The 19,862-nt window shown below is 40.8% G+C and overlaps 2 protein-coding genes across 6 annotated transcripts in view; one reads left to right on the top strand and one right to left on the bottom strand.

Annotated features, from left to right (window-relative positions):
* Positions 1–270: 270 nt before the first annotated feature.
* TIGD4 (tigger transposable element derived 4) lies at positions 271–7,947 on the bottom strand. The gene has a single exon (XM_054066374.1). It carries the CDS (start codon positions 7,902–7,904, stop codon positions 6,369–6,371), a length of 1,536 nt encoding a protein of 511 aa, XP_053922349.1. The 5' UTR covers positions 7,905–7,947; the 3' UTR covers positions 271–6,368.
* Positions 7,948–8,707: 760 nt separating this feature from the next.
* The window catches only part of ARFIP1 (ADP ribosylation factor interacting protein 1), a 41,009-nt gene continuing 29,854 nt past the window's right edge, over positions 8,708–19,862 (top strand). For 2 of the 5 annotated variants that reach the window (XM_054064971.1, XM_054064970.1), the window contains exons 1-3: positions 8,708–8,944; positions 12,784–12,863; positions 17,515–17,616. In XM_054064971.1, the coding sequence (XP_053920946.1) occupies positions 12,786–12,863; positions 17,515–17,616 (180 nt within the window). In that variant the 5' untranslated portion in view covers positions 8,708–8,944; positions 12,784–12,785. The remainder of the gene's footprint in view (positions 8,945–12,783; positions 12,864–17,514; positions 17,617–19,862) is intronic. The other 3 variants (XM_054064967.1, XM_054064966.1, XM_054064969.1) reach the window with 3 other exon arrangements.

Raw genomic sequence — 19,862 nt, 5'->3', positions numbered from 1 at the left:
GCTGGTGATCAGGAGTGCAAAAGAAAGATTTAAGCAAAGGAAAGACTTGAAAGTGCTAGAAATGAAAAAACAAATGGGTGAAAACAAAATGCAAAAAGGTAAACTTAGGGAAAACAATATACACTTGTTCAAAGCATAATCTTTGTTCTAAAGGAATCAGGAAGACACACTAAGTAAAAGAGATACTATAAAATTTGTTGACTCCAGAAAGAGTTAAAAATTTGGTTTTGGCGAAGAGATATAGACATTGATAAATGGTAAGGAGGAAAAGTGAGTTTGAAATGTAGTTTGAAGATTAAATGGGGCCAGTAAAAAGAGATCCAAAGAGCTGAGGTTAGGGGTATGACATTTAGAACTGGAAATGTAAAACGGAACTGTGGCAAGGATGCTATACAGGCAGATAAGGGTGAGAGATGAAAGAGAAAAGAGAATGGTTTAGATGAAGATACTAAATGTCAAACTGAGAATCTCAAAAGTACAGATCAGAAGGGACCACTGACAGAAGGAAGAAATGAAGACACCTGAAAGGAGAGAAAGAATACCTGTTTTATTACCAGTTCTCTCAGACATCCCGGGTGACTAATAGAGGAAACACTGCTCACCCTCCTCTACAAAAAAGAAAAGACAAAAACAAGTATTGATGTACTAAATGTTCTTGGCTAAATGAAGCAAGAATTTGGGAAGCCACTAAATAAAGCAATGGAGAAATTAGGGCTTGAGATCACGAGCACATATTCCAAGAGGGTGATACCAGCTGATATGTGACATGATTAAAAAAATACCACCTGTAAAAGATAATATTAGAAATAGGGAGAGTAAGGTGGAAAATAGCTTGCCAGAAGGTTGTGCCAACGATCCTAATGTTAACACTAGAATTAACAGCATAACAATAAATACAAAGTGATAGAAGGCAATGGATGAAAAAAAAAGAAGGAAGAGGAAAGAAATAAAAATTTGAATAGTAAAATAACATATTTCATTATTTATACAGCTTAGAAGTATGAGGCACCAACACTGCTAAAAGAAAAGCAGTAAATTGTTTCCTTGTACGCGTGATATGGCGGCAGTCCTACAGCACATCTCTCAAGAGAAGTGGATGACTCCAGATGAGAAATCCAGCAACTAGTTATCCTTCTTGAATAGTGAGAGTTTGGCAAAGACTTCTCCAGAAGGCAGAGGTCTTCAGCTTTGCTGCTGAGTCGGGGCCAGGAGAGATGAAGCCTCTTACCACCCTCCAGGGATGTCTTTATTGGCAATCCTGGGTCCTGCACAGTTTTTAAGTAGCCTTTCAATATACTATGAATGGTGTTGCATTTAGCATTTGGGGTGAGGTTGCACCACCCTATTGAACCATAAACTTCTTAGACAGATGAGTCACAACCCTGGTGATTACAACCAAGCGCTCACACAGGCACACAAAGCAACATGAAGCATAAGTGGAGGGTGAAAACCAGATCTGGAGATCAACTTCCCGATGATGTGGCTGACAACCGGTGTATTGGATGACAATTTGCACGGATTGTAGCTACGTGTGCAGGGGAGGGATTGACCTGTTCCACTTGTTCCCATTCACACACAAGGCTGGGAAGGTGTGCCAGAGGTAGGGTAGCATGAAAGCCTAGGAAGAAAAGGGTGTTCAGCTCAAATATTGAAAGTACAATAAGGCATTTTAAAAACAACTGTAAATGTGACATCTTCTCATTCAGCAGATCTGGTAATTCACTGTGGTATTCATTCACTTTACCGATCATAGTAATGTATAATTTACACTTTCGCATTCTACTCAAACAGCTGAGGTGACAAAGCTATGGAAAAGTTAGCAAGACGTTACTGGTTCTTCCACTCTGCCTTAACTCAGAAGCTGTATGGTTTTAATGAGATCAATGCAGTTAAACAGCTACAGTTGTAAGAGAGAAAATACATCTCAAATGGAGTAACTATACTAGCAAGAAGGGCAATGAGCTACACTTGAATTACTAATCCTGTAAAACAATGGAGTGGTTATACCACAGTGCAGCTACATCAGTAAAAGGGAATCACATGTCTATACAACGCTGCTTTACCAATACAAAAGCTATGTGTAAAAACAGGCTGTCAGACATAAAATTGTTATCTTTTCATCTGATGCAAATATTTTTCTGTTGTTAATGAATGTATTGATAGAAGTGCCACTTATCACAATGCAAAAATGTCAAGTAGATTTGTTTGCTGATGGACTGACTGGGTTTTCAAGGAAGAAACTCTCAAAAGAGGCATATTAAAACATCTAGATAAAAATCCTGACTTCCTTGCTTAAATACAAAAACTTTTCTCTGGTGCTAGCACCATTCAGTTCCCAAAAAGAACTTTGCAAAGCCTTCCTTTAACAACTGCTTTCCCAAAATAAGAACCACCAGCTTCTATTTATGTTAAAGGGAGAAAATACTGTGAAACCCTATCATTGCATGCCATGGTTGCCCAGCCACCACATCTTTTAGCTAACTGTTGAGCAGGCCAATATTCAGTCTACCATTTCAATGAATGCAACCACCAAAAAAAATCTTGAAGTTGTTTTACTAGTATTTTCATGTTATTATTTAATTTAAATTTAAGAAAATATTGCAGTTACAATTTAAAGCCACTAAAAGTTCTGCGTGTTTGAGACTATCATTCTCAAGATCTGCACTTTAGACTAGACATAAGGAAGACTAGACCACACATAAGGAAGAATTTCTTCACTATAAGGGTAGAGAGGCACTGGCACAGGTTTCCCAGGGAAGCTGCCCCATCCCTGGAGGTGTTCAAGGCCAGGTTGGATGGGGCCTTGGGCAGCCTGGTCTGGTGGGAGGTGTCCCTGCCCGTCGCAAGGGGGTTGGACCTAGATGATCTTTAAGGTCCCTTCCAACCCAACCAATTCTATGATTCTAAATAATGAGAAATGGTCAACTTACTCCCTCGATTACTTAGCTATCAAAATGTCACATGTTGATTATATTTCTTAAACTTTATATTTTCAGTTCACAGTATCAAATCACTTTGGGTAACTGAAAGTGACCTCACTTACTTCATGCCAAAACACCGCTACCATTTCAGATCCAAGGAGTCTGCATTTCCCTATGAAAAAACATCTGAAATAGCAACAAGAGTTATAATGGATTTTATGTCCTCTGTTTGACAATAAATATGACCAAAATCCAAGTGAAAAGAAATATTTGGGCTCCTAAATAATTTTGAAAGCTATAGCATTAGAATACGAAGCATCTGACCTAAAAAAAAAAAACCAGTTCAGTGAGTGCATTTTAGCTCGGTTTCTCAGAATGGACTAGGAGGCTAGGAATAATTCACATATTCTCTAAAGATACAGGATTTCAATGGGTTGTATGTTTTTCAAAGCAAGTTCCACCTTCAAAGTCCAGGCCAAAGAAGTAAATTCATCCTGTTGTTTTCATGAGGGAGTACAGCACTCAGTAATTTAGTTCCTTTGCTATGAGTTAATGATGATATTTCCTATCACTTGATTTTCTAAGCCTCATCTTGCAAACACTACATTTGTAGATGGAGCCCTGGTTTAACCAAGATATGCTGATTACTTATGCAACTCTTTCTCACTCAGATCCAACACTTCACATTGAGAATTCTCTTTGAAGGAAACGGAGTTTCCTTACTGGCTCCCAGGCTAACAAGGTCCACATGGAGCTGCATCTTAAAGAGCACACAGATTTACTATATGGATATTATAAAATTTTTCCTAAACTTGCTTTTAGTAGGACGAGCTGTTATAAAGAAAAAAACAAAAATTAGTTTTTAAAGATTGCTATAAGAAAATTATCCATCCCTGTGAAATTTCTGTAAAATCATAGAATGGTTTGGGGTTGGAAGAGACCGTGAAGGTCATCCAGTTCAACCCCCATGCAGTGAACAGGGGCATTTTCAACTCCATCGGGTTGCACAAAGCCCCATCCACCCTGACCTTGAATGTTTCATAGAACAGAATCATAGGACCATAGAATCATAGAATGGTTTGGGTTGGAAGGGATCTTAAAGATCATCTAGATTCAACTTCCCTGCCATGGGCATGAACACCTTCCACTAGGTGTCCCCACTTTGGATGAGGCATCTACCACCTCACTGGGCAACTAGTGGAAAAAATTTTCCTAATCTACTCTAAACTTCTTTTTTAGTTTAGAATCATTACCCCTTGTCCTATTGCCACAGGCCCTGCTCAAACATTTTCCGCCATCTTTCTTATAAGCCCCCTTTAAGTACTAAAAGGCTGCAATAAGGTCTCCTTGGAGTCTTTTTTCTCCAAGCTGAACAATCTCAAGTCTCTCAGCCTTTCTTCATAGGAGAGGTGTTCCATCCCTCTGGTCATTTTTCTGGTCCTCCTCTGGACCCGCTCCAGCAGGTCCATGTCTGTCCTGTGCTGAGGGCTGCAGAGCTGGATGCAATATTCCAGATGGGGTCTCACCACAGCAGAGGGGCAGAATCCCCTCCCTCGACCGGCTGGACATGCTTCTTTTGATGTAGTGCAGGATATGATTTGCCTTCTGGGCTGCAAGCACACATTTCTGTCTCACATCCAGTTTCTCACCCACCAGGACACATAGGTCCCTCTCTGCAGGGCTGCTTTTCTGAATTGCAAACAAGCTTAGCCAAAAAAAAAAAAAAGTACTTTTCACAAGCTTGTTCTAAAGTATTTAAGCAAGTAAAATGCATTGATTTATTTGACACAGCTTCAGAATTTAAAAGACTTTGCATCTGTATTTTAACAAAATAGTTAATAGAAATAATACAGAGGTGTACCCCTTTCACAGAATCTATAAATCTCTCTGTGGGACTTTATTGGAATTTCAACAGATATTTCTTATTTCATCGAAATATCCTTTAGTTGGAATTCACATCAGATACTGCATAATAAGAAACTAGAGGTTTGTGGGGTTTATTTTTGTAGGGGTTCTAGTAAAACATTTGTATGTTTTAGCCATAGGCACTTCCTTACCCCTCTTCCCCCTCCCCCCATATTTTCACTCTTTTCCAACAATTTGATACAGTTTTTGAAATTATTTTAGAAATTAATAAACTATCTGCCTCCTGAAAGAACAACGCTTTGGCTAAATTTCTTATTGAAAACTGAAGATTCAAGTAAGCAAGAGATTGTTTCTCATGGTTGACTTGTAGATGCCATGATAGATTCTTCATTACACAGGTTTCATAAATATTTTATTCTTCCTCTAAAAGAGAAATCTCTAACTTTTGAAAAAATTTAACATCAGTAGATACGGAAAATTTTTAAAACAGGTTTTGAAAAAAAGCTACAAACCGTGTGTCTCAAACAAACTGAGATTTTTGGCTCCAGTGTGATTACATTGCTTGAAGCCTGTACTTGATGTTGCGTTAAGCGTACAGTGATTTCCTCAGTTCACACTGCATTTCATGCAAAGAGCACCATGGGTAATGGTACCTATAACAGTGAACTGCATTGTTACATTGACTCCTACAGCAAAGCCTTCAAGTATAGTAAATAAATCCTGAGTTCAGTAAGGTTTTGAATACTGATATTGCACATGATGATGTTGGATCTGTATTTACTGTAGAAATACATGGAGTTGCATAGAAGGACTACATCAAATCCAAATAGCAAAGAAGCTTAAAGGAAGTGAGCAATCTTCCTTTTTGTCCTCTTCAAAGATGAAGTAAAGGTTTGTCTTTTTAGTCTTGGATAAATGATTATGCTATTCATGTGAGTCCACACACAAGCACCTTGAAGAAAACAAAACACACCCAAAGCTGCTAACCTTCTGCTGTTCATCATCTGCTATAAGAGTAAACTGTGGCCAGAATTCTTGAAGACAGACAAAAGAAAAGAAATATTTTAAACCCCTCCTTAGTTCTCAGAACTCATGCATGTGTTTTCTGTGTTATTATTTTTCTTTTAAGTATCAAAATCACCAAGCTGATAAATATTTACTGTTCCACTGTCAACAATATTAAAGACATCGGTGAAGTTATGGATGTGAAATACTAAACGCTTCCTGAAGAAATAATGCCAAGTGGGCACCAATTCATCCTGAATGCATGGAACCTGCTCAAATAATGGCTTTTGCCTTCACTGTGCTTACTACAGTCATGACTTTGAATGTTCAACTTATTTCCTCTCCCCACTCCAAATTTTGTATTCTTTCCTCTTGATTTTTTGGAAGACATCACTTCACAGCCCTATTTCATAATTTCAAATTTCTTTTGTTATGTACATTTAGGCACACTAGAGCACATTTAGGCACACTAGGGAACATTGCAGCAACACTTGCTATTAAACTGCCTGGTGGGTTTTTTTCCCTTACAGAATTCCTTTTATTTCAATTACATGCTTTCACACTTAGCTAAAATATTTATTTAGATGCTACACGTTGAATAAAATTCTCCAGGTCTGTGAGGGAGTCATGAAGAGAATCATTCGTGTCCTGACTTCTGAGAAACTTCCGAAGGGTGTCTAAAGCATGCAAGGCCTCATTTTTGGATGGCAAAGGCTGTTCAGCTCCCTGAAATCGATCACCTTTATCCTCATCTTCATCACTAACAAACATTCCAGCTTCATCTGATGTGCTTTCTTCAGCACACATCCTTTCACTATTTACGGTCATTTCACATGTTACCAAGTCATCATCTAGAGTTGCATATTCCTCCAAAGATAAACCTTCTGGAAACTCCACTCCAGCTGCCTGCGCATGTGCAATCCAATCAAATTCATTTTCAACCTGTGCATCATTACCATTTGCCTTAGTTTCTAATTCAAATCCTGTCTCATCATAGCTTTTTACAACAGCCTCTGGTGTTACTTTCTTCCAGCAGAGGTGCAACATCTCAACTGCATCAAGGAGAGTCAGCATAAACTCTTTATTACCTTGCACACAGTCAATAAATCTCTTGATAAGACAGCACCTGTATCTAACCTTTAGACTTCTGATAGCCCCTCGTTTCGTAGCTGCACATGAAGAAGAGTCTGAAGGAGAGAACACCAATTTGACAGACTTTAGGTTCTCCACTTCTGCGTGAGCTGGGAGAGAATCAACAAGGATAACTACGCGTCGATGCTGCGCTTGGAATCTGTCATCGAGTTTACGCAGCCAGTGTTCAAACACTTCCAAAGTCATCCATGCCATATCATTTGCTTCGTAATCCACGGGTAGCAACTTCATAGCTTCGAAAGCACGTGGACTTTTGTTTTTCCCTATAACGAGCAAAGGAAGCTTCTCGGAGCCATCCACGTTGGCGCCCAGCACCACTGTTATCCTCTCTGTGCTTAGCTGACCTACAGAACAAGTTTCCCCTTTGAACGCAAACGTGTTTCGCGGTAACATCTGATACAACAAGCCCGTCTCCTGTAGATAAAACACATTTTTGGGCTGATAATCATTCAAACAGTGAGGAAGAACGTCGCGGTAGCAAAGCGCGGGTGCTCCCAGCGCGGCGGCGGCTGTTTCTGCGGGCTGGGCTCTGAACACCAGCCCGTTCCTCGACTTGAAGCGGTCCAACCACCCATTGCTGCACCTGAACTCGCTGTGCCCGAGCTTCTGGGCGAAGTCATTGGCCTTGAGGCGCAGCATGGCGCCGCTCACCGGCACCGCCAGGCGCTGCGCCACCCGGTACCACCTCACCAGCGCCTCCTCCAGGTCGCTGTGCGACGCGGTCCTCAGCCTCTTCCTCTTGGGATCAAACCGCAGCGACTCAAAGGCTTCCAGCAGTTTGTCTTTGTTCTTCAGGATGGAGGACAAGGAGTTCTTCTTTATGCCGTACTTAGCCGCGACGTCTGCCTTCCTCTCGCCGCCCTCCACGGCGCTGATGATGTCGATTTTGTCCTCGATGGAGATGCTTTTTTTCCTCCTCGCCGCGGGCTGCGGCGGAGCGCTCCCCGCACCCTCCGACATCTCGCTCGGAGCCGCGATCTGGGACGCGGCCGCTGCGCCTTCCGTCGGGGATGCGGGGGGGGGGGGGGGGGGGGGGGGGGGCAGTCGGGGCACCGCGGGGCGTGGTGAGGGGCGTGGCGAATTGCGAGGGGGCGGGGCGAGGAGCGAGAGGGGCGGGGCGAGGGGACGGGGCGAGAGGGGCGGGTGTGGCTAGAGGGGCGGGGGAGAAAGAAGCAGAGAGAGGAGCGGGGTGAGGGGCGGGGCAAAGAGTGAGGGGGTGGTGCGAGGGGGTGTGGCACCAAGAGGCGAGGATGAGGGGGTGGGGCGAGGCGCGAGGGGCGGGGCAAATAGAGGGGGCGGGGCTAAGTTCTCAGGGTTGAGAGGGATGTGTCTGAAGGGGCGTGGCAGAAAGTGGCGGAGCGGCCCTAAGGGGGCAGGGCGAGAGGGCCCTGGCGGAGCTTGTGGGCAGCGAAACCGAGAGGGTCGAAGCGTGGAGGGGCGGGGCGTGGTGGGGCGAGAGGAGCAGAGCGGGGCGGGGCTGAGAGGGAAGGGGCGAGCGGAGATAGGAGGGGCGGAGGTGGGGGAGCTTGTGGGGCGGGGCTAAGGTCGGGGGCGGGGCTAAAATGGCGCAGAGGGGGCAGGTTAAGATGAGAGGGCCGGGGCTAAGGGGGGGCGGGCTAAGACGAGAGGGGCGGGGGGGTTTAGATGGATGGGCGGGGCGAAGCGGAGGGGGCGGGGCTAAGATGAAGGGGCTGTGCAGAAAGGGGCGGGGGAAGGCTGAGAGGATGGATCGGGAGAGGGTGTCCCCAGGCGGCCCCGGTTGCCATGGTTGCGGCTCGGCGACCACAGAGTCTCGCGCCACAGCCTAGAGAGGCGCCGCCCCGCCCTTCCCCCTCCTCCCCCGGCGAGGCCTTTCCGGCGCGGCGCTTCCGCCTCGCGCTGGCACCTGAGAAGGAAGGAAAAATAAAGCTGGAGAGGGGGCAGCGGCGCTGCCGCTCCGGCCCGTTCTCCCCTCCTCCTCCTGCGCCTGCCGCCCCGAGGCTGCAGCGTCGCCGCCGCAGGTGAGGCTGGGCCCAGCGGAGAGTGGGAAGTGATGGCGGCGCTTCCCGGCTCCGTCCTGTCCTTCGCGGGGCTGAAGGGAGGCGCGGACCCCGGGCGCTGAGCTCTGCCTGCCTCTTCGCCGGTGTGCGGGGCGCCCGGGGGGCTTGGAGAGGGTCGAAGGTGGGGTTCAAGAGGGAGAACGGGAACCCGGTTGTCGGTGGAGGAAGACGAGTGCCTGCTGCGTAGATTTGGTGCCCCCGGGGCTTGCTCCGTGCCCTGACAATTACTGGTTTAAGTGTTCCAATTTGTCTTTTGCAGCTGGCTTGCTAATCTTCAAACACGGAAACGCTGTGCTGCTGTGTGACAAGCAGGTGTTGCATCTGGTGTTGTTTAGAATCATAGAATAGGTTGGGTTGGAAGGGACTCCAAAGATCATCCAGTTCCAACCCCCTGCCATGCGCAGGGACACTTCCCACCAGACCAGGCTGCCCAAGGCCTCATCCAACCTGGCCCTGAACATCTCCAGGGATGGGGCAGTCACAGCTTACAAATCATAAGCAATTCTTCTAACGTTGCTTACTGCACTGGTCTGGCACTCTTAATTGATCTCTCTTAACAGCCTTTCACCTTGTGTCATCTGAACGGGATGTAGTTTCAGTGTCTTAATGTGTGCATTTTATACTTTGTGGAACCGGTAACAAGAAATTAAGACTTGCACTCAGTGACTTTGTTATCTAAGTGTTGATTCCCCAGAAAAGATAACAGAAGGGTTCTCTTTTTTTAGGGCTGGAGAAGGATGTAATTTGATCAAAACCAAATGGCTGTCTGAACCATATGTTTATGTATGCATGCACACAGTTAAAATGTAAGGAAAATGTAATACAGTTGAACGTTAGATTGGAGAAATTGGAATCAATATCTTGATTAGGTGTTTCTTTCTGTTTTGATAGAAGTTGAAACCATAATGGGAGCCCATGCCTTAGCTAATCTGGAGACAAGCAGAGCGTTAATGCGCTTAAGGGCAGGTTGACCTAGAGCAGGGAGTGTGGAAGTTAGTGGCAGCCCTGTTCTCGAGTCCTTATCTTCATTGTGTCTTGTATCTTTCAAGCATACTTTATATATTGCAGGTGGAGCGGCCAGGGAATTCAAGAGCATAATGAGGAAACTGATGTGATTGTAGCTGAAATGTTTAATACAGTTCTTTAAATTATTTTTTAAAAGCATTTGGTCTTGATCTTGACAGAAATTAGCGATAGTGTTCTTAGTTAAAAATTGAAATTAAGAAAATATGCTTTAAATCATTATTTTCCACCAGCAGTTGCTTTTTCTGCAGTTACAAAAACTTTTATTGCTTATCAATATGGTAGAGTAATAAGACAACAATAAAACAGTGTAATAAACTTTATTTGGATAGAAGATATCTTGGTTTTACCTTACTGGCACTTTAAGTGAAAAACCAAAGTGAAGAAGCTAGTGCATACTTTTAAAAGAAGTGGAGATAATTGTTGAGAATCCCATGGTTCTCATTTTTGAGACTGTATCATTTATTTAAGTAATATAACTACGTTAAGAATAAACCCCTTATTCAAAATTAATTCATTGTTGATGACGTTTGATTCATATTTGCATGAATGAGTAAATATGAATTTGCCCTTTCTGTGAAAAGGCATGTAATACCTAATTTTAAATGGTTAAATGTCCCAGAAGTCTTTATTCTAGAGGGAGCTTAGCGTACTGATCATAAGTTTTTGCTTTACTTTGTTTTTTACTTTGGTAGTTGTTGAAATGATATATGAATTGCTAGAGCTTAAAAATCACGCGGTTTTATTTATGGTGAGCAGAACTTAAAATGACTGAGTTTGTAACCTGATGGGTATTTAAAGTGACTTTGACATGGTGGAAAGATTCTCAGGTATATTCTGTCTCCTTTGTTCTTCTCTGGTATGGTATTCGTGCGGATTTGCAGTATTGCTCTAAGAGGGAGGGGGAAAAAAGAAAATGCAAAAGAGCATGCATGATGAGGTTGGGGTTTTGGGCTTTCATTTAGGTCAGCATATGGATCAGGCATGCTTTTTCCAAGTGGAACATCTCTGATTTGTTGTTCAGTTATATGTCTTATAAAAGATACCTTTACCCTACAGTTTTCCTCTTCTCATGTTTTAAAGTTGGTCAGTGTGATCCTGTAGAGCTGTTGAAAATGTTCCTACTGCTTACAGGAAAAGAATACTATAGAAAAAGATGTGTGTGAAGGTTTTATCAGAAACAGTAAATTAATTTGGATTTAAAAAAAAAATTGTTTATCTTCATGCAGTATCCTCTACATGGGTCTGTGAGATGGCTTGTGCCTCTAGATAGCTTAAGAGTTTCTAAGTGTATGAAGAAAATATTTTTTTTTCTACTTATAGCATTCAGTGATTTTACACAGCACTACCATGGTGTGTAAGTTATGTGAGGTATAAACCTAACTCCAGGATCACTAATGTGGCAAAACTGAGGTACAGATTGTCTTAACCAAGACCGCACTACAAGGTGAAGTTAGCTTCTTGTTTAACCAGCAGAGCAAAGAAATCACTTGTACTCTTCTGGTCCATCAGGGAAAATTTTTATCCACTTGGAAATAAGCTGTTAATCATGGAGGTTGTTTTCAGCCAGAAGCAGAATTTGGGCAGGACTATGTGGGAAAGCAGCACCTCTGCTGCACAGTCTTTCATATTCAAAAGAATTGTAGAACGTTGAGGACGATACATGAAGGAGTTATACTTAATTACTTCATTACTTGGAAAGGAATTTTGTATTGTTCAGAGAAAAATCCAGCTTCATTCAGTGATAACTCTGAATGAATTGTTTTTCTGGAGAAAATCTCTTATTTTACGTGTTGCGTTTTCCAAAGTAACGTAGTAGGTTACACGGTGTAACGTGATCTAGATGGTTTGGTTTCTTAGCCTTTGTGTCTTTATTTTATTTCCCTTGTCAAGCGAGCTGCATACCTTATTAATTATTTGCTTTAATTGAAATATCTTACATAGCTTGGGAAACTGCAATACGATATAAATAGTGATCTCTTTATAATTTTGCTTAATCTGGTATGTGGTTGAACATGTATAAAATGGTGCAAGTCTTAATGAACCAAAGTCATATGTGATTATACTCAATACTGTCAGACTTTGTTTAATTTTTAATGATTGGTTGTCTCTTCCTCTCAAACAGCTGAGTGAATTGCAGTGTCACCAGTAGTTACCAGCTGTTTGAAATCAGTTTTACATAGTTTTCCTATTTAAGCTGTATTAGATATGTGACTTTTCTTTCATGATCTCTCCGCTTGTGGAGTTGATTTCATGTGCCTGTGCTCAGTGGTACCAATTTTCTTTGCCTCTGTAGGCGAGATTTTTTTGGGAATAACATGCAAGTGATTCTGTTTCTAGTTAGGCATAGCAAACTGAACAGCTGGTTCCAATGGTTTAGCATCAATACAAACTTGCAACATTTGGATAATTCTCATGTTTTTACAAAACAGTGATCTTTGCAGTGGTAAGATATTGTCAGTTTATTTATTACTCTAGGTGACAGTAAATATCAGCTGAAAAACATTGTTAGACTTCCTGGATTGTATGTTGCAAGCTTAGCCATCTGTGCAGGCAAGCTTGCTTTGGCAGTGGGAGCTTAGGACAGACTATATTTCTAGTTCAGTTAGATTTTGGAGGGCTAAAGTCCTGGTCATCATCAAAAGAGGAAGGTTTCCTTTTGCTTTAGCTGAACTTGTAAAACAAATGTTTTCTGAACGCCTACTTCCGTTTCTGTAAGGTGCAACATCCAGCCCCTTTCACATCAATTAATGCATGCCAAACTATTTTATTTTCAGGTATGTCAGAACACAGCAGTGAATCCACAACACTTGATGAGTCTCATCCAGCTGCAGAAGAGGTCCAGTCTGACTCTGAGGTGACTGGGTGATAGTTATATTAGTGTAAAATCAACCAATCCCAGCAACAGTTTCAAAGTGCCAAAAATTCTGATACACATAGCACAGTGAAGTTAGTATGGGAGTTCATGCATATTACCTTGAATGGGTGGGTTAAATTTTGAGCAACTAATGAGAACATTCCAATTAATTCATAACAAAGGATTACTTCAACCAGTAGTCTTTTGCTGTGTGCAGTATTTGTTTTGTAAGTGGAATAAATTTAGGCGGGGCGGAACCTGAAATGTGTTAGTGCTGCAGGAAGAAAGGATTGGTACTTAAAAGGCAGCAATATTTGTGTAACCTCACTGTAATGAGGCTTTTTAACTGCTGCTGCAGTGGTAAATATTTTTTCTTGGGAGCAAATACAGCTTGCACCTTCGTTATGGAGAATTGTGTGACTTCTAAAAATAATGAACGAATTCCCAAGGTTCTCAATAATACTTAGCCAGTCAGATGGCTTGGGAGGCTGTGTAAGAAAAGCGAAGAATAAGCGTTTCCCTGGCTGCTCTAGAGTGAGAACAAAAAAGATGATGCTGACCTTATCAGCATTAGAGTTTCAGTTCCAGTGAGTTGTTTTAAACGTTTTATAAAAACTTAATAGTGATTCCTTAGATATTTAGTATATCTCCAAACCCAATACTTGCAAACAGAGATGCATTAGGAAAAAAAGTTACTAGAAGTTTTATATATTTCTCTAAATAGAATACCCAGCTCAAGTGTCATGATTTTCCATAGTTCTTATTTCATTCATGCCTAACACATCAATGCAAATTTTGGGACATCTTCACGTTTACTTTATTGTATCATAGGAAGAGTCTAAATTTTCTTCTGAGGATGCAGTTTCTTTATATACCTAGTTTAAATCGGCTGTGGGCTGCAATGTCAAAGGGATGTTTCATTCAGCAAACGTACTCACTCTTTTAAGAGAAGTACTGTTGTGATTTGATGGTCGGTTTTCTTTCAGATCAGTAAGCTCACCAAGATTGTGAGGCTGCAGGATCATGCAGTTATAGGTAAAGAGAAATTACTGCTGCTTTTGGCAGCAGCCTCACTGTGGCTGAGAGCAGTCCTTCATTCTCGGTAGTTTCTTCCTGCATCGTTACGCCCTCTGTTTCATAGGTTCAACTGTTGGCCCAGTGTGAGGAACTGTTTTAGAGAACCCATTTCAGTGGAAAAATCATCCAGCCCCTTTTTGGGCATAGGTTGCCTTCTTTTAACCTGTAGTGTTTCCACAGTGTTGTTTGCTGTATGAATACATTGTTCTGCCCGAGGGAAGAGGCTGGGGAAGTGGGGAAAGATGATAGGGGGGAAGAGTTAGGGGTGAAGGGCAGGAAGATGAGCGAGCACTTGTTTTTTGTAACAGTGCTAGCTTAGACTGTAGACTAAAATGCAGGTGGTGATATTTCTTTTTTTTGCTATGGCTGAGTCAGATTAGCAATTTATCCCACTTCCCTTTTTCGGCTCTAGTTTCGTGTGTTTGCTTGTCTGACCTCATTGCAAACTGATTCAACTCACTGAAGCTCTGGAGAATTAACCTGGTGAAAAGGTCTTGCCAGGCTAGTGAGTTGAGTCGGTTTACTGTGCAGTCCAGTGAGTGGCTGGGAGATGGGACACTGTGTGGCTCACAGTAGGGACTGAGAAAGCAGAGTGGTGAAACCTTTTCCTTTCAGCAGTGGAAAATGGTGGTTTAGGTCAGACATGACATGAAACTGAAGTTAGTAAGTAATTTTTTGTGTTTTGTGAACTTCATACATAGGTTAATCTCAAGTAGAAATGCATAAAGAATACATTAATTCCTTTTAGGCCATCCTAGATTTCAGAAGTTCTCCAGTGAGGCTGTTGAATTTTTGTTTTCTAGTACATGTATTTACTAGAGACATCTGTGCATGAGGGCGTATATCTCTGAATAAATGTATAAACATGTATCAATGTGCAGTGTTAGCAAAATTATTTGAGACTCCTAATGACAAGCACACAAGCCAAGTATTTGGTTTGCATTTAATTAAACTTGGAGTATTGTTTGTGATCCCTGCCAAATGAATTGTGTCCCCTGATGGTACAGGACTTCCCCTTGACACTGTGTTCTCTGATGGTTTGCAGAAAAGAAGAACAAAAATATCTGTTAGCCTATGCTAACATTTCACTATTGTGCAGGTAAATGACAGGCTAAGTGTTTTGAAAGTTACCTGAATTTAATGTGTCTAGTAGAAGTAAAGCTCTGAGCAGTCTTGGAGTTCAAGCAGATGTGACATCTAGAGCAGGCTATAGAAGCTCGAGCTATTGGACAGATTTCGTAAATTAAAATCTAGTACAGCAGGTAACTGGAACATTTGATCTAATGATGTTGTATGGCAACTCCCTGCAAGAAACGGGGAGTCAGGCTTGATGATCCTTATGAGTCCCTTCCAACTTAAGCTATTCTATATCTTATGAAGTGTTTTAAAAGTACTCACGTAGACCTGTTGGTGTGCCTCAGTATTTTCTTTTACTTAAAGGCTGAGTTTTGAGTTTGGTCTGTGGTATGAAGAATGACCCAAAAAGCCTGTTCTGTGTTTGAGTTGTGGGTGAAGGCTGGACTACGTGGGGAATCTGGTTTGCTAGGCCAATGTGAGTATATAACATGCAAGCTATTCCTTCCCAGTGCTGAAAGAAATCATGCAGTGGATCCTAAATGAGAAGGACCGATGGAGTAAGTTAGTATGTTATAAAGTCACTTTTTCTTGAATTTGTACCACACTGATTTTTTTTCTTACATGATCTGAAATACGTTTTCTGTGTATTTAGAATTTTTTCCAAAGCTGTACCTAAATGTTTAGCTTCTGGTTTTGGGGAAGTGTTCCATAAAGCACTGTTTGTTTTTTTTTTTGGAAGAGTGGCTTTCGATTCAGTTTAACTAAGTTAGTTGTAGAGAAAGTCTTGATCCTTAAAAGAGTCAAATATATTTCCTTGGATGGTATTTTGAGTGTGTATCCATGGGCTGTAGTTCATGTGTATGATTCTTAGGGTAGGTTGACCTTAGCCTTTTCATTTCTCTTTTACTTATGGCTAAAAGGCAACCTTTACTAAGAACTGGATGGACTTCTGTTTCGTTGCTTTTTTTGTACGTGTGTGATGGCAATGTTTTAGGCTACTGATTGAAGAAGCTTATTGTGCTTTCAGAAACATAAATCAGATTTTGTAGATACCAAGTAAAATTTGAGTAGCGAGCTCCGCTTCACTGAGACTTCACCTCTGTTGGTCTTTTAATTTACAGTCTTTGGAATAAGTTATGGTAACATAGCTTTGCAAGTGATCTGGAGTTAGAGGACCATGTTTGTTGGAGCTCTCTCGAGATAAAAGGTTTGAGGTCTCAAAGCTTACTGAGGAAATCAAGCTTACTAATGTAAAAGAAGTGATTATAGGTGAAAGTGGACTAAGTATTAGCAATGGGGTATGACAGAAGGTATTGCCAGTTAAAAATGGTGTAGGTGATCCTGAGTAAGTACCAGTAAAATCTTTGTGTTATATGGATGTCCTGTAAAATCATCATGTGGAGAAGCTGCTGGTACTTAAGCCTGATATCAGACTGGGCCTCTTCCTGACCCATTGACTGAAAAGAGCTGGTTTGGTTTGATTTAGATTTACGGGAAGAACGCACCTATTCTCAAGTACTTGTTAAAGGTGCACCATGTCTTGCCAATCTTGCACAGGTGCAATGGCTGATTTGAAGACTTCAGATAAGTTTTATGGAAGTAGTTGAACAAACACTGCTTCAGTTGTGTGTTGATCTTGCTACTGTTAACGCTTTAGTTGCCTAATGAAGCTGTCTTGCAAAGTTAGGGGTAGCTTTTTGAGAGGGCCAAGATTTTCAGTTTCTTGTATTTTTGAAGAGTGTTAAAAAAGTGCCGTTCACTCCTCGGGTGCTTGTAGACAGTGTGCATTTCTTCTGGAAGTGCCCCTTCTAGGTCATACCATTGGTCATTCTTGAAAGCAGTAGTTTTACAGCTTCTGCTACTGTTCATGATGCAGCTGCATTTTTGAACTAACTTTGATCCTTGAATTGTGTTGGTGCTTTTAAGATATTGTTTCTGCATTTCACTTTAGATTTACTGCTGTTGGCTGAATGAGAATTGTATACCAACAGTTTAGTCAGAAGGTGGCAGTAATATGATAAAATAAGAAGGAAGTTAAACTATTGAGAGTTCGGAATAATTACTTTTCTTTTTGTAACACATAATTAAACTCGCTGCACTTCTATAATTTCTTGCTTATTGGCTAGTACAGTTTTTTTCTCTAGTCAAGCTCACTTTTTATGGGTTAACATAGATAAACTACTCTAAGGGTCAAGTGTAGTAGAAAATATTTAACTGGCCCCATGTCTCATTTTTGTCTGACATCTGCCAACCCCTCATATCAATGGGTTAAATTTCAGTGTTTTGTTTTCTCTTAGATCTTGAAATTTTAAATCATTCTGTCTGAGCTGTGCTAGCATGTGGATTTGTGTGTGTGATTAAATGGATTTATACAAACCTAGAATATCACCAGTAGGAGTTCGGAATAAAACCAACCGTTATGAAATCAAACATTTTCATGTAGATTACTCATTGGAAGTTTAAGACAAATGCTAACCTGCTTCTTCTTATACTATAGGGAGGTGCAATGGCTCAAGAGTCACCCAAAAATTCAGCAGCAGAAATTCCTGTGACTAGCAATGGACAGCTGGAAGATTCTCATGAGCACAGCTTTAACAGGGTAAGAATTTTCTTTGCTATCTAACAAGGTACCATTATCAGAAATGCTAAAGTTACAGTACAATGCACAGCGGACTTATTTGGCATAGTTTTGTAGAGCTTTAATGGAAAAACTCTTTTTGAAGCTCATAAATTATTGTCGAAGTTGACATAACATAATTTGATTGCACATTTCAATAACCTTTTTTGTATAAAAGGCATGGTAGTGATGGAAACTATTTCTAAACACGAAATAGTGTAATTAATTCGGTGCTGTAATGCAGTCAAGTTTATATGCTTCTACATTTGTGTCTCTGATCCTTAAGGATACTGATTTTTAATCCAACGATTTTATCTATAAAATGGGACAACAAATACTTTTAAAATATGAGACTTGGCAAGTCCTGTGTATTCAGGCTACTAAATACTATTTTTTTTGTGTAGGAGTATAAAATTGTTTGAGACAAACTTCTAAGGGATATTAAGTTTGGAGGCAACATGCCTAAAAATAAAGATAGTCACATTCTTATTTGAAGTTGTAAGGAGGGGAGAAGTAACTTTTCTTGTGTTGAAATTGCAAAATTACTACTGCATTGCTGTGTGCTTTATGGATGAGATGTATCAGAATCCACCTCATTTGTTCTACACTGGAAAAAAAATGTTGTACTTCCATAACCAATCTGTATGCAAGTCTGAGTTCTTCCTCTCAACCTTGATGCATTTTACACTCAGTTCTTGTTTGGCTGTCCAGCAGAGGGTGCCATGGTATAGTTTATGGAAATTGGGGTTGAGGTGATAGAAGTTAGAGCTCTTATTAAAAAATACTGCACTTATTACTGGGCTTTTTTTTTCCTTTTGTTGAATGGGCTGTGATTTTTTTTTTTTTTTTTATGAATAGCACTGCAGTGAGGGAAGGCTTATGTTTCTTAAGATTTGTCATTCAAACAAAATCTACCAGTAACATAATGAATGTAGAAATGAGGGTGATGTTTAATGAACAATTTTGATAAAGCTGTACCTGTATTTAGGGAGAGAAACAAAAAGACACCTTGAAGTGGTCATGAATTTGGACTCACCTGGAAGTAGAGAAACAGATTTACTATTTTTAAGCCTGATAACCTTGATGCTGCTGTGACTTGACAGCTGTTGTAGTTACCTTTTCCTTGTGTTTTAATTACTTCTTCAGTGTAGTGCATCCATTACTCATATTCATTAGTTACAGTAAATGGAACTTGCAGTCTTGTTTAGTGGGTCAGAGCCCTCATTCAGTCAAAATATAATCATGATTTCTATGGGAAGTTGAAACTTTAAGGTAGATTTTGTCTTTGGCCACCTAGAAGTTGAAGTAGGTTTTGGTTGGCATATTACTTACTTTGCTGCCTTGGAGTTAACTGTATTTTGAAACTACCACAAAAATGGGTCATAGATTTGGTTGACTTGCAGAAAACTTATACTATGCAAGCATAGTTGCATTCGCCGCTGTAATTACTTTCACAATGCAATTCTGAGATCAATAAAGATGAAGTGCGATTCAAATACTTTTTTGAACTGTCTTGTACAAGTTAACACCTGCATGTGTGACCTAAACTCACAATATGTGATAATCAGGGCTTCTTAAGCAAAACAAGGAAAACAAACTTCTTGGAATTAACATCTAGGTTTGTTTACTACTCTGTTAGTCTCAAATTCTAATATTTAGCTTCTATTCATCTTGCTGTCTGTTTTGTTGTTGTTATTTCTAATGCTTAATGCTATGCTTTCTCTTTTTTTCCTTGCCAGGTAATTTTTTATTTTAACCTAAAGCAATATGCACTGCACCACAAAATTTCTGTCAGGTTTTCAGGGCTATTTTTTCCTATTGCTTTATGGAAATGGCAAACGAAGTACTGATCTATATAAGATTGCTTTAAGAAAGGGGCAAGAAACCATTACCACTTTAAGTTGTGCTGTTACCCCAGTGCTCAGTATGTGACCACCATAGAGTTCAGAGCACTAAAACCCAACTGTACTGGTTTCAGTTACACCTTCTTGGGAAGCTGGGAAACAGGGTTATTTTAGTTTCTTGTTTTCTTATTGTTGTCACTAGGGAGCCATTCGTCTAGATGTTGTACAGTTCAGATGTAAACAGTAAAACATCCTTTATCTTGTATTTTATTTGGTTTTCTGCAGCTATTTTGTGACAAACACTTGAGTGGCATTGATTGTATGTTTTTGATAGACCGAATAAAGAGAGTAGTTGTATTACCTTTTCTTCAGGGTTCTTCAAGT

The sequence above is a fragment of the Cuculus canorus genome, chromosome 4 (assembly GCF_017976375.1).
Source record: "Cuculus canorus isolate bCucCan1 chromosome 4, bCucCan1.pri, whole genome shotgun sequence".
In the NCBI taxonomy this organism is placed as follows: Eukaryota; Metazoa; Chordata; class Aves; order Cuculiformes; family Cuculidae; genus Cuculus; species Cuculus canorus.
This window is presented reverse-complemented; position numbering and strand designations above follow the sequence as displayed.